The sequence below is a fragment of the Rhinopithecus bieti genome, unplaced genomic scaffold, assembly GCF_001698545.2.
Source record: "Rhinopithecus bieti isolate Rb0 unplaced genomic scaffold, ASM169854v2 scaffold_35856, whole genome shotgun sequence".
Classification (NCBI taxonomy): Eukaryota; Metazoa; Chordata; class Mammalia; order Primates; family Cercopithecidae; genus Rhinopithecus; species Rhinopithecus bieti.
The window spans coordinates 1,706,770-1,720,617 of NW_016815820.1; the positions used below are offsets into that span (position 1 = coordinate 1,706,770).

Genomic DNA, 13,848 nt, shown 5'->3' on the forward strand with positions numbered 1-13,848 from the left:
AAAAAAAAAAAAAAAAAAAAAAAATTAGAAGAAAGGAAAAGATGTAGCTACAAAATAAGTCAGAAGCAAAAAAGGTGAGAAAAAATGGTCAAGATCAAAGTAGTATTTTCTTTTTTCTGGTTATAATAATGAACCAAGGATCAGTAGCAACAATTAAGGCATTAAAATAAACTGATTATTAAAATTTGGCCTTTCCCTGGGCTTAGGTAATTCATAAATTGTTCATTGTTAGATAAGTTTGAAGTTTTTTAACCTCAAAATAAGTTCAAATTAGTATTTTATGATTACTCAGTGTAGAGCTGTGCCTATAATCCACCTCTCCAGAGCCAAATTTTTTGTTCTTAACTAACGCATAAAATCAAACCTTCATTGCACCCCGTCCCAAAGTAGGAATTTTGAAATTTCACTCTGGCCATTAATGATAATTGGGACTTGTAAAACTAGCTAATTTATACTTGTTAATGGAAAAATAAAACAGTTCTTTGAGAATGTGTTTTCCATCAAATGCAAGCCTGTCTTGGAGGTGACCACAGTAGCATTTGGCCTCTTTTCTTCATGTTATCATGGAATCATGAATTGCACAAGCCAGGGAGGCCCAAATGCCACTGCAGTGCTTAATTTGCTAGCTTAAGTGAGACAGCACACCATATTAGCTTCATCTGTGATTTCACAGATGCCTTAATTGTAAATTCCTGGCCGGGCGTGGTGGCTCATGCCTGTAATCCCAGCATTTTAGGAGGCCGAGGCCGGCAGATCATGAGGTCAGGAGATGGAGACCATCCTGGCTAACACGGTGAAACCCCATCTCTACTAAAAATACAAAAATTAGCTGGGAATGGTGGCGGGCGCCTGTAGTCCCAGCTACTCAGGAGCCTGAGGCAGGAGAATGGCATGAACCTGGGAGGCGGACCTTGCAGTGAGCCATGATCACCACTGCACTCCAGCCTGGGCCACAGAGCAAGGTTCCATCCCCCCCAAAAAAAAAAAAAAAAAAAAAGTCAATTCCTGTAAGATAGCGTTTATGACCATGGGAATAGCATCTATTTATGAGTATTACTCTGTGAAGGCGCACCTGTAGTTTATTAATCTCCTTGTTTATTATTTAAGTAGTCAGTGAATCAGTGAATATTTGTGAGTTGAGTTATTGTGTGATTTGTTGTTACTTTTTTTTTTCCCTCTGTCTCCCAGTATAGAGTACAATGGCGCCATCTTGGCTCACTGCAACCTCCACCTTCACCTCCACCTCCTGGGTTCTAGCAATTCTCTGTCTCAGCCTCCCAAGTAGCTGGGATTACAGGTGTGCATTGTCACACCCGGCTTATTTTTGTATTTTTAGTAGAGATGGGGTTTCGCCATGTTGGCCAGGCTGGTTTTGAACTCCTGACCTCAGGTGACCCGCCTGCCTTGGCCTTCCAAAGTCCAGGGATTACAGGCATGAGCCACCATGCCCAGCCTGTTGTTACTTGTTATACCTCTTTCTGCAAAGGATTTGAGGCAGATTCCAAAAATACTTAACATAATAAAAGATTAAAAGTTGAGAGAATTATATCAAAGGGAATAATTAAGAAAATAAAACTATTATAGAATGAACATATGATCCTGTATAAAATATAGCATATAAAACAGGCATATGGGCTTACAATTTTAAGAGATGAGTCACAAACTTGTCTCAGGATTTCCTAGTAGCCAAGCAAGGAGGGCAACATGATCAGTTATAAGATTCATATTGTTTAGCCTTTGAAAACAAACTAGGTGCTCAGGAAATTTCTCCCTTGTGTATTAAAAACCAGAGATGTGTGATATAATGGAATACATCCTTACACAATTGCTCCAATATCAAAACAATAAAATAATGCAGAACACTACAAAAGTAGTTTATACCCAAGTACCTGTCATCGCTAATTAACAGATATTTGTATTATCATATTATCCTTGTATCCTTATTTTAAAAGAACCACAAGAGATAAACTTGAAGTATCTTATATTATTTTCCCAGTCTCCTTCTCCCTCCTTCTCCCAGTATGAAACTGATATATAGGCTGTCAAGGCTGGGTTTTTGTTGTTGTTGTTTTTTACGTTTACTACATCATATATCTGTAAATAATATAAAAACCTTAAATTTGCATAAATAATATACTGTACATGTCATTCCTAAACTTGCTTTTTTTATTAGCGCTGTGTTTGATGTCCATGGTGCTGTAGATCTAGTTCTTTTATTTTATTTTATTTTATTTTTTGAGATGGAGCTTCGCTCTTGTTGCCCAGGCTGGAGTGCAGTGGTGCAATCTCGGCCCACCACAACCTCCGCCTCCCGGGTTCAAGCGATTCTCCTGCCTCAGCCTCCCGAGTAGCTGGGATGACAGGCGCACGCCACCACTGCTGGCTAATTTTGTATTTTTAGTAGAGACAGGATTTCTCCATGTTGGTCAGGCTGGTCTCAAACTCCCAACCTCAGGTGATCTGCCTGCCTCAGCCTCCCAAAGTGCTGGGATTACAGGTGTGAGCCACTGTGCCCAGCCTAGTTCATGCATTTTAAATTCTGAAGCATAGTTTTCCATTATATGGAAATAATACAAATTAGTTATCTATTCCCCTACTAAAGGATTTTTAGTTTGTTTCTAGTTTTTCACTGTTATTAACTGTGCCACATTGAAAACCCTTGTCTGTGTTTTGTGCCCACGTGTAGTTTCTCTAGGGCAGCAGTTCTCAAAGGATCATCTGGGAACTTGTTAGAAATGCAAACTTGGGCCCATCCCAAATCTCTGAATCAGAAACTGTGGGGGTGGGGCCAGCAATCTGTTTAAAAGGAGATTCTGGTCCTTTTATTCTACACTTCAGAATCACAGCTCTAGCACATGTATCATTAAAAGTGGCGTTACTAAGTTTTAGGGTACATGTATTTTCCACTGTACTAGATACACCCAATTGATTTCACAGAAACGATTTATATATCAATTTTTTATTCAGTCCCTTTGTCATATGTTACAAGCTTTTTTTTTTTTTTTTTTTTGTAGTCTTTTGTCTTTGTTTATGGTGCTTAGAGAATTGTAACCAAATTGGCCGGGCGCCGGCTCGCCTCCCAAGCTGTATCCCAGCCTTTGGAGGCCGAGAAGGCGGATCACTGAGGTCAGGAGATCGAGAATCCTGGCTAACATGGTGAAACCCCCGTCTCTACCTAAAAAAATACAAAAAAAAAAAAACTAGCCGGGGGAGGTGGCGGGCACCTGTAGTACCGGCTACTGGGGGGGCTGAGGCAGGAGAATGGCGTAAACCCGGGAGGCGGAGCTTGCAGTGAGCTGAGATCCGGCCACTGTACTCCAGCCCGGGCGACAGAGCGTGACTCTGTCTCAAAAAAAAAAAAAAAAAAAAAAGAAATTGTAACCAAATTCACCAATTAAAAAAAATTGTGGCCAGATGTGGTAGCTCATCCCTGTAATCCTAGCACTTTGGGAGGCCAAGGTGGGCATACTGTTTGAGTCCGGGAGTTCAAGACCAGCCTGGGCAACATGGCAGAACCCTGTCTCCACAAAAAAATACAAAAAATTAGCAAGGTGGTATGGTGGTGCATGCCTATTGTCCCAGCTACTCGGGAGACTGAGGATTGCTTGAGCCTGGGAGGCAGAGGTTGTAGTGAGCCAAGATCGAGCCACTGTACTGCAGCCTGGGTTACAAAGTGAGACCCTGTCTCAAAAAAAAAGTAAAAATTGTATATATTTGAGGTATGCAACATAATATTTTGATTTGCATATGCATAGTGAAATGATTACTATAGTCAAACCAATTAACATATCCATTATCTGACGGTTACCTTTTGTGTGTACGTGTGTGTGTGCACATGTGTGTGCGTGTGCACGCGTAGGTGGTAAAAGCACCTAAAATCTCTTCTGGCAAACTTCTATTATACAATATAATATTATTAACTATAGCCCTCATGTTGTACAGTAGATCTTCTCTAGATGGATTAATCTTACCCATCTGCAACTTTGTATCCCTTGAACCTACATCTCCCCAGTCTACTCCCTCATCCCCAAGTTCACCAGTTTTTTGAATGACTTTGGTATTTAGAAAGGCTTTGGAGGGAAGAATTTTGAGTTGGATTTGATTTGCTACTGAGACACCCCATTGAGATATATAGCAGTTAGTGGAGAATGGTCTGAGGCTTATGAGAGAGGTGAGAGTTGTAGAGATTTGGAAAACATTTGTATAAAGGTAGAAATTTGACATTGTTGGGATGGATGAAATTGCCATAAAGATATGTCTGACTGATGAAAAAACAAAAAATTGACATAAAGAGAATGTAGATTGAGAAAATGATTGAGGATTAAACCATGGGGAGCAACAGTGGACAAAGATAATCTGGTACAGGAAACTGAGGAATGATCACAAAACAGAGAGCAAGGAGAAGAATCTGAAATATCGAGTGGTTACAGGAATGTAAGCAGGGAGAGATCATGAATGCTTCAGAGAAAGGAATACATCTAAGAAAGGTGTAAAAATATTCCCCTTCAAGAGAGCAGCTAGCAATGGGTTGAGGAATAGAAGACTCCTTAAGTTTGCAGTGAAGCATAGGAGAAGATGAAGCAAACTTAGAGAGGGTAACAAGGTCATTTTGCTTTAGGAGTAGAGTATTTGTACCCCAAAGGAAGGAGCCTATGGCAAGTTATGTCTGGTGTTAATGATGCTGTCTCCTCTTCAGGCAGCCTTTTCATAGATATACTTTAAATACCCTTCGAGTAAATTCATTCAGCAATATAGTTATTGAGTATTGTGCAGAAGTATAGGGTGATATAATTGTGACTAGGTGACTACTTTACATTAGATAGCCTTTTCTGATGTTAACATTTAAATTTAGGACCCCAGCCGGGCACGGTGGCTCACGCCTGTAATCCCAACACTTTGGGAGGCCGAGGCGGGTGGATCACCTGAGGTTGGGAGTTCAAGACCAGCCTGACTAATATGGAGAAACCCCGTCTCTACTAAAAATACACAATTAGCCAAGCGTGGTGATGGTGCATGCCTGTAATCCCAGCTTAGGAGGCTTAGGCAGGAGAATCACTTGAACCCAGGAAAGGTGGAGGTTGCAGTGAGCCAAGATCATACCATTGCACTCCAGTCTGGTCAACAAGAGTGAAACTCCATCTCAGGGGAAAAAAAAAAATTTAGGACCTCAATGGTAAGGAGCCACTCAAACAGTATGGAGACAAAACTTCCAGTCTCTAGCAGGTCAAACAATAGTTAGGATAGTATCTCAATATTATCTAATAAAGTCTTCTTGCTCTTGGATCTGACCAGGGTGAAGAGGGAACAGAAATCTTTGCTCCCTGACTTTGGAAATCTCGTTTAACCTTCAAACTGGCGATGTCAAGGGTTCCAAGTCCTCCACCTCCGGCAGAAATGTCGAGTGGCCCCGTAGCTGAGAGTTGGTGCTACACACAGGTAAGTTGACGTTTTCACCCTGTGAATCTTGCATCTGGGGAGGATTTGGTGGACGAAAGGAGTAGGATTGCTTTTCCACATTGGACTTCCTGCTTTCTCTGGAACATAACTGCCAAAGAGCAGATAGATAAGGTACTTGTTAGCCTCAGGTGCCTTAGTTTTCCATGTGGAATCTAAATTCCCTAGGCTAGTGTTTTTCAGTGGAGGTTGAAAGGGGGAATCTTTGAAACTAGATCTGGTTACATTGCCCTTGATGAAAGTGTTTTAAGTTTCCTCTGTTGGGGAAACAAGTTTGAGATGTGCAACCCCAGGCAGTGACATCACCGTTTTAGTAACAGAGACCCATTTTAAGTACGGTTTAGCATATGCTTTCCCAGCCCTGTCCATGGTGGTGCTGGGGTTTTTTGTTTTTTTTTTTTCCTATCTATGTTTCTCTCACTTTCCATCCAGTGTTCTCAGCAGCTGAAAAAAGTTATAAAAGCTATTGGTCAGTATGAGATTTCTTAAAATGTGGATGAGGAACCTAAGGTGAGAAAAACCTGAAAACTGCTATCTTCCTATCAGGATCATGCAGAGGGAGGGAGGGGAAATGACAATCTGCTCTTCAGCCTTTTTTTTCAGGTTGTCCACTTCCTGTTTAATTCCTTCCTGTTTTTCTATCAACAGATCAAGGTAGTGAAATTCTCCTACATGTGGACCATCAATAACTTTAGCTTTTGCCGGGAGGAAATGGGTGAAGTCATTAAAAGTTCTACCTTTTCATCAGGAGCCAATGATAAACTGAAATGGTGAGGAAGAATACGTCTAGCTGTAAAAATTTTTCTGAAGTTGTCTGTTTTGTTTGTTTTTATGGGACACTGACAAGAACGTAATTTCCATGAGGGCTGGGACTTTTGTTTTGTTCTTACTGTATTTCCCAGTGCCTAGCACATAATAGGTACTCACTAAATATTTGTTGAATTCATTCAATGAGTATATCAGAAATCGGCAAACTCAAGCTATAGGGTAATGCAAATAAATAAAGAAGGCCAGTGTTATAAATGATACCCATAAATGGAATGACTGGTGACTGCTTGGCAAACTAGTGAGTGTTCTAAAAGAGATGCTGGCTACTCAGCTCCAGCTAACTATAGCTATGCATGAGTAAGGACTGACCCTTGCCAGATTTTCTGATTTTTCAGGAAAAGCAAGAAATCTAGATTTTAACACAAAAATCTCTTTACTTTTAAGTTGCCTGCTTTTAAACAGGAAAGGGGATTTATTTGCTTATGTAACTGTATTGACAGGGTATAGGATGGGTTTGAAGGTAGCTTGATCCAGCAAGCCAGTGGTTAGAGTAAGAACACCATCTCTGTCCTGGCCCTGCTCTCCACGCTCTTGGACATCTCAGGTCTAGCTTCTCTTGTGCTTGAAGGGTGACTGGCAGTAGCAATGGGTATAATCTACTACATGCCAGCAAAAGTCTTTGAGCTTTCTCTGAACTGTGTGGCCAGGAATATGTTGTACATGCACCAATCGTTTTATGTCTGCATTCCCTGAACTAATCCCTGGAGCAGGGAAAATATGATCGAGGAGTGGGGATCAGTCTTATTCAGACTATGTGTCATCTTGCCTGAGGAGCAGGCAGTTGAGGATACAACCATATACCCACTGCAAAGAGCAAACACATGTCTCTGAAACACCAGTTTTGACCTCTGATAACCCACCAAAAGTCATTTTTTCATTAATTTAGTATTTGTTGGCTATATATTGTGTATTTTACTACTAAGTGTTGAGAGAGATGTTTATTCTTAGACATCGTATTTAAATCCTCATCATTAGCAAGGTGTATAATAATGTATGTGGCATATGCACTCCCTAGAGAGATACTGGATTGGGCCACCTGTTTGAGAGAGGTTCAATAATACAGACAAGGCCTAAGGATACGTGTGACCTATGTATTGCATGTGGTAGAAGCAGTGTCTGAAACCCATGCATTTGACTAATGACATTTACAACTTAGTTGAACCTATTCTGTCTGAATTTTGTTTTGATCTCTCCGTAACAGATTGGCATCTCTAACACTGTTTAGAAGTCTGGCCTGGAATTCTGTGCTATGTAATGAGAATTCACTTTTGTCTGTGCTTCCTTCATATTGCATCTTTTATTTTAGTCTTGGAATATTATTGCCAGATTGGGAAAATATCTTTAAAAGATTATGTATATTATTATTATCTATAAAAGATTATTCACACTTTTTTTTTCTTTTTTGAGACATTCTCACTCTTATCGCCCAGGCTGAAGTGCAGTGGCGCAATCTTGGCTCACTGCAACCTCTGCCTCCTGGGTTAAAGCAATTCTCCTGCCTCAGCCTCCGGGGAAGCAGGGATTATAGGTGCCTGCCAGCACACCTGGTATTTTCTTTTTTTTTTTTTTTTGAAACGGGGTCTCGCTCTGTCACCCAGGCTGGAGAGCCGTGGCCGGATCTCAGCTCACTGCAAGCTCCACCTCCCGGGTTCACGCCATTCTCCTGCCTCAGCCTCCCGAATAGCTGGGACTACAGGCGCCTGCCACCTCGCCTGGCTAGTTTTTTGTATTTTTTAGTAGAGACGAGGTTTCACCGTGTTCGCCAGGATGGTCTCGATCTCCTGACCTCGTGATCCGCCCGTCTCGGCCTCCCAAAGTGCTGGGATTACAGGCTTGAGCCACCGCACCCGGCCCACACCTGGTATTTTCAGTAGAGACAGGGTTTCACCATGTTGGTCAGCCTGTTCTCGAACTTAAGTGATCTGCCCGCCTTGGACTCCCAAAGTGCTGGGATTACAGGCGTGAGCCACCGTGCCTGGCCCACACATTTCTTTTTTTTCTTTTTCTTTTTTTCTTTTTCGAGACGGAGTTTCGCTCTTATTACCCAGGCTGGAGTGCTATGGCGCCATCTCAGCTCACTGCAACCTCTGCCTCCCAGGTTCAGGCGATTCTCCTGCCTCAGCCTCCCGAGTAGCTGGGATTACAGGTGCCTGTCACCACGCCCAGCTAGTTTTTTTCTTTATTTTTTATTTTTAGTAGAGACAGGGTTTCACCATGTTGGCCAGGCTGGCCTCGAACTCCTGACCTCAAGTGATGCACCTGCTTTGGCCTCCCAAAGTGCTGAGATTACAGGGGTGAGCCATCGCACCCAGCCTGTTGTTTACTTTTTAAAAGGTGACCCATTTTGCTCTAGAAAAGTGGTTCCCAGCCGGGTGTGGTTGCTTATTCCTGTAATCCCAGCACTCTGGGAGGCTGAAGCAGACGGATCGCTTGCGCTCAGGCATTCAAGACCAGCCTGGGCAATATGGCGAAACCCCATCTCGACAAAAATTAGCTGGCCATGGTGGTGCACATCTGTAGTCCCAGCTACTCAGGAGGCTGGAGTGGGAGGATCACCTGAGACCAGGGAGATCGAGGTTGCAGTAAGCCATGATCATACCACTGCACTATAGCCTGGATGACAGAGTAAGACCCTGTCTCAAAAACAAAAGAAAAAAAAGTTGTTCCCAGCTGGTTATTCTACTGAATTATATTCTTCTTTGAGGCCTGGATTTGTGTTTTAAATATCTCCCTCTCTTGAGTCTGATGTTCCAGTTCTATCAAAATGGATGCTTTTGACATTTTTTTTTTTTTTTTTGTATCTGTTTTGGACAGGTGTTTGCGAGTAAACCCCAAAGGGCTAGATGAAGAAAGCAAAGATTACCTGTCACTTTACCTGTTACTGGTCAGCTGTCCAAAGAGTGAAGTTCGGGCAAAATTCAAATTCTCCATCCTGAATGCCAAGGGAGAAGAAACCAAAGCTATGGGTGAATGTTCTCCTCTTTGTTCAACTCTTAAGTTTCACATCCAGAAGTTTCATACACTGACAAGTTGTGGCTTTGATCTGGTGTTTGCGTAACCTTAAATATGACTTTTTTTTTTCACCCCAGAGAGTCAACGGGCATATAGGTTTGTGCAAGGCAAAGACTGGGGATTCAAGAAATTCATCCGTAGAGATTTTCTTTTGGATGAGGCCAACGGGCTTCTCCCTGATGACAAGCTTACCCTGTTCTGCGAGGTGAGTCCTTGTATTCTGCTGAGACTAGCAGTTCCCAGACCTGATAAGTATTGGTAGACTTAATTGTATCAGGGATGTAGAGTAAGAAAAAACCCCAAGTGGAGTAGTGCTGCACAAATGTTATTTATGTGACTTATTGAGCTACCTGATGATTTCAAGGTTGTTGGGCATCTCAGCTTTCCACTTGTTACTGTTCTGAAAAACCAAGATTGTGTGCTACCTTGGTATGTGTCAGTTTTAAGTTGCTTGGGTCAGGAGTTTTCACTGTGGGATTTTTTTCAGATAGCATTTGAAAGAACTGTCACATCAAGCTAAATATGTGTATCTGTTCTTTATACTTTCTGGCTTCTTAAGTGTGAAGGCCATGTGTGTTTGCACATTACTTTCCTTTTCTGCTCTTGAAACTAGATTCTTATCAAGAGTTGAGGCCTATGGTTTGTCTTGCTGGAGTAATTATGCAATAGGAAGGTGAGAACCATTTTTTTCTAGGGTGAAGGCTATGTAAAGCTCTCTAACTCACAGCTCAGAGAGCTAGCTATAGTCAGTTAGGAAAGTCCTCTCACCAATGACCTAAGAGCTTTTCCCAGGTTTACAGGAGAAGCCTTGAAGTCAAATTCCCAAACCAAGAATGAGTTGGAAAGTGGTTTCTTTAATGAGTATATACCAATTAGTCATTTCATGATGTTATGAATACATTTAGAAATACTCACAAGCTCATGGTGTAATAAATGAATAAAATCTCCAGTCAACTGGGGCATTAGTGTTCCCTGCACATAGTGTGGTTGAGGAACCACTTCCTGAGCAGCACCGCTTGATAATAATAAACAGTGTATCATCATGGGGGATGGTACGGTTGTTCCCCAATTGCCAGCTTGCTTTGTCAAATAATAGACTCACACTGTGAGTTAATGACAGTTTCAAAGGCATGTCACCACCTGAGTAGCAGGGAAGGGAGTCCCTTAGGAATCTTGCCCTTTTGCAGAAAAGGCCTAGCTGTCAGTAGCAGGCTTCTGTATTTCTTCCTTTTTTTTTTTTTTTTTGAGACGGAGTCTTGCTCTGTCACCCAGGCTATAGTGCAGTGGCGTGACCTTGGCTCACTGTAGCCTCTGCCTCCCAGATTCAAGTGATTCTCCTGCCTTAGCCTCCCGAGTAGCTGGGATTTACAGGCGTGTGGCCACCAGGTCCTGGCTAATTCTGTGTAAATTTTTTAGTAGAGACTGGGGTTCCACATGTTTGGCCAGGCTGGTTCTCGACTCCTGACCTCAGCGATCCGCCTCCCGTCAGCCTCCAAAGTGCTTGGGATTACAGGCGTGAGCCACCTACGCCCAGCAGCTTTCTGTATGCAAAGAGTAGTCTGCAAATGATTTTCGACAATACTTTGGAGGCAGTTTCTTTTTTTTTTTTTTTTTTTTTTTTTTTGTAGATGGAGTCTCGCTCGCCCCCGGGTGCTGGGTGCAAGTGGCCGATCCCAGCTTCACTTCAGCTTCAAACTGCAAGCCCGCCTCCCGGGTTCACGCCATTCCCCTGCCTCAGGCCTCCCGAGTAGCTGGACTGTCAGGCGCCCGCCACCTACGCCCGCTACTAGTTTTTTTTGTATTTTTTAGTTAGAGACGGGGTTTCACCCGTGTTAGCCAGGATAGTCCCTTGATCTCCGGACCTTCGTGATCCCCCGTCTCTCGGCCTCCAAAGTGCTGGGATTACAGGCTGAGCCACCTGCGCCCGGCTGGAGGCAGTTTTCTTACAATACCACACTAAATATTGTAAAATATAGTTTGCATAAATTGGTATCCCTTCTCCTTTTTAATTACTAAGTAAAAGAAGGAAATGCTAGAGTGATAGCATCTATAATAAATACATAAAATGTGGCAGTTCTTTTATGTCTGATAAACTTGGAGTGTGAATTCTGTGTAAATCTTCACTGGTCACAGATTATACTCAGTTGCCTGAATGAAGAAATGAGAATTTATTTGGTTTTACATGAGGTTAGATGTTATGTAAACAGATCACAGTTTGAATCTTCACCTATTTTAGAGACTTGCATTTCAGAAAACTTAAAATAGTAGAAAATTCTAGTTTCTATTGGAAATGAAAGCCAATCTTGAAACTGTTCTCTGAAGAAAATCTCCCCTAAATACTGCATCTGGCAATATTAGGCAATACCATAACCTTTACTGCAGCTTTTTTGAGTCCACAGTGGGTCCAGCCTTTTCTCATATGCTTCCCACTCTCTTCCCAATCCATTCCAGCTGCTCCAACCCCTGTCTTCACAGTCTTGATTTGGAAACCAGTTGGCCTTCCCTCACTTGGCAGTCTCTTATCCTGTGGTTGAATCCGAGGCCAAGTTCCAGCTCGGTCTCTCTCTCCCTTCACTTCCCCATATGAAATTCTCTTAGGAGAAATCCTGTGGTTAAGTTTAGATGTGCCTTGACTTAGATGGGAAGTGAGATGACACTTTAGAAACGAGGAGATGTTGAACAGGGAAACGTCTGCTGGGTTCTGCTGATGCCATCGGTTTTTTACCATCGAACCAGGTGTGCCATCTGTTCCTCTCACACTTCTCTGTTGGCCACAGGTGCTGAGTGTTGCTTCTCATACTTGGGCTTATGCCTAGTGAGACTTGTTTCGGTTCCAAGGCTCTCTGTGGACTTAGTAGCATTCAGCGTTGCAAGACGGTTGCGTGGGGGTGTGTATTGGATGTGTGGGTTTTAAAGATGTCTGCAGCTCATCTAAGTTCTTAGCACTTTTCATAGCTAGATCATTTTTGGTGCACATTTTATCCTTTGACCTGTTATTTCCCTTCTATCAGTGGAATATTTATAAACACATTTGTTTTAATTCATATTGACATTTTATTTGTTATTGGTTTTTTTTTTTTTTTTTTTTTTTTTTTTTGAAGAGGAGTCTCGCTCTGTCGCCCAGGCTGGAGTGCAGTGGCGTGATCTGGGCTCACTGCAAGCTTCGCCTCCCGGGTTCCCGCCATTCTCCCGCCTCAGCCTCCGAGTAGCTGGGACTACAGGCGCCCGCCACCTCGCCTGGCTAGTTTTTTTTTGTATTTTAGTAGAGACGGGGTTTCACCGTGTTAGCCAGGAGGGTCTCGATCTCCTGACCTCGTGATCCACCCGTCTCGGCCTCCCAAAGTGCTGGGATTACAGGCTTGAGCCACCGCGCCCGGCCTTGTTATTGGTTTAATTAGTATTTTCATATTATTTAGAGGCTTTTATGAAATTGATGTCCATATAGAAATCTAGGTTCTAGTACCCCAGTGCCCCGTTCCTCACTCAGCCTTTGGCTCAGGCACTCTCATTCTCATCCTGATATAATAAGTACAGTTGTTTCATAGGGATTCTCGTGCTCCCAGAGGCCACAAGAGGGACTCCTATGGTGGAAGACTGAGAAGCACCCATTTATGTTTGGCCTTTATTTCAGTGGTATTCCTGTTGTTGAATGTTTAAATGAAATTAGATTGTGAACTCTGAAAATGATGAATGGGTGGTCTTATTTATAATGTGCCCTACATTGAGTTCACTTTCAGACAAGATCAGGCGTGTTCAGGGTGATATGACTGTGGACACTGAGATCACTTTCAGTTCTTAGTGATGTTTTACCTATTAGGAAATGTGGCAGTTCTTCCAAGTTGATATTGCTTAGTTAACTTATTTGGAAGCATTTTGAAAGCATTTCCTGAATTGTCCCTTATTACAGTCCTTTGAGCTAGGTTTAGTTCTGTTTTCTTCATTTCATGTTACAAGGGGAGAGAAGCAGTGCCTAGGGAGTCAGGTAATTTTTCCTAACATTGTGCAGCAAACTAGTGTGAGGGTCATGTGAGCTCCCAATTTCTATCTCTAGTCCACTGCACTACACTAAGTGGAGCTGAATGCCATTCACCCAAGGAAGCACAAACTCGGGTCCCAAGTTTTCTTGACAGAACATTTACTTTGGTAATAAAAGAGAGAGACATGAGAGCCAGGAGTGGTAGCGCACGCTTGTGGTTCCCAGCTACTCCTGAGGCTGATGCAAGAGGATCACTTGAACCCAGGAGTTCCAGGTTGTGGTGTGCTATGATCGTGCTTGTGAATAGCCATTGCACTCCTACCTAGGCAACATAATTAGTCCCTGTCTGTAAAATAAATAAATAGAGACATGAAAGCATGATTAAATTCTATTTAAAATTTTCTCTTTAATAATTTGGTCCACAGAAAATCTTCATGAAATATTTCAGCTTCTATTGACCCTTTTCTCCAATTATTTATATTGAAAACAAATAGCCATTAGCAATAAAGATGCATTGTATTCCAACTTTACCATATATGCCTTTGACAGGTAGATAATCCCAGTACCTCTTTGTGATG

At 42.3% G+C, this 13,848-nt stretch overlaps 1 protein-coding gene across 6 annotated transcripts in view; it reads left to right on the plus strand.

The window, feature by feature from the left end:
* Positions 1–13,848, plus strand: part of SPOP (speckle type BTB/POZ protein) — a 92,254-nt gene that overhangs the window by 60,183 nt on the left and 18,223 nt on the right. For all 6 annotated transcript variants that reach the window (XM_017854001.1, XM_017854002.1, XM_017854006.1 and 3 more), the window contains 4 exons: positions 5,293–5,436; positions 6,103–6,224; positions 9,097–9,248; positions 9,372–9,499. In XM_017854001.1, coding sequence (XP_017709490.1) covers positions 5,359–5,436; positions 6,103–6,224; positions 9,097–9,248; positions 9,372–9,499 — 480 coding nt within the window. In that variant the 5' untranslated portion in view covers positions 5,293–5,358. The remainder of the gene's footprint in view (positions 1–5,292; positions 5,437–6,102; positions 6,225–9,096; positions 9,249–9,371; positions 9,500–13,848) is intronic.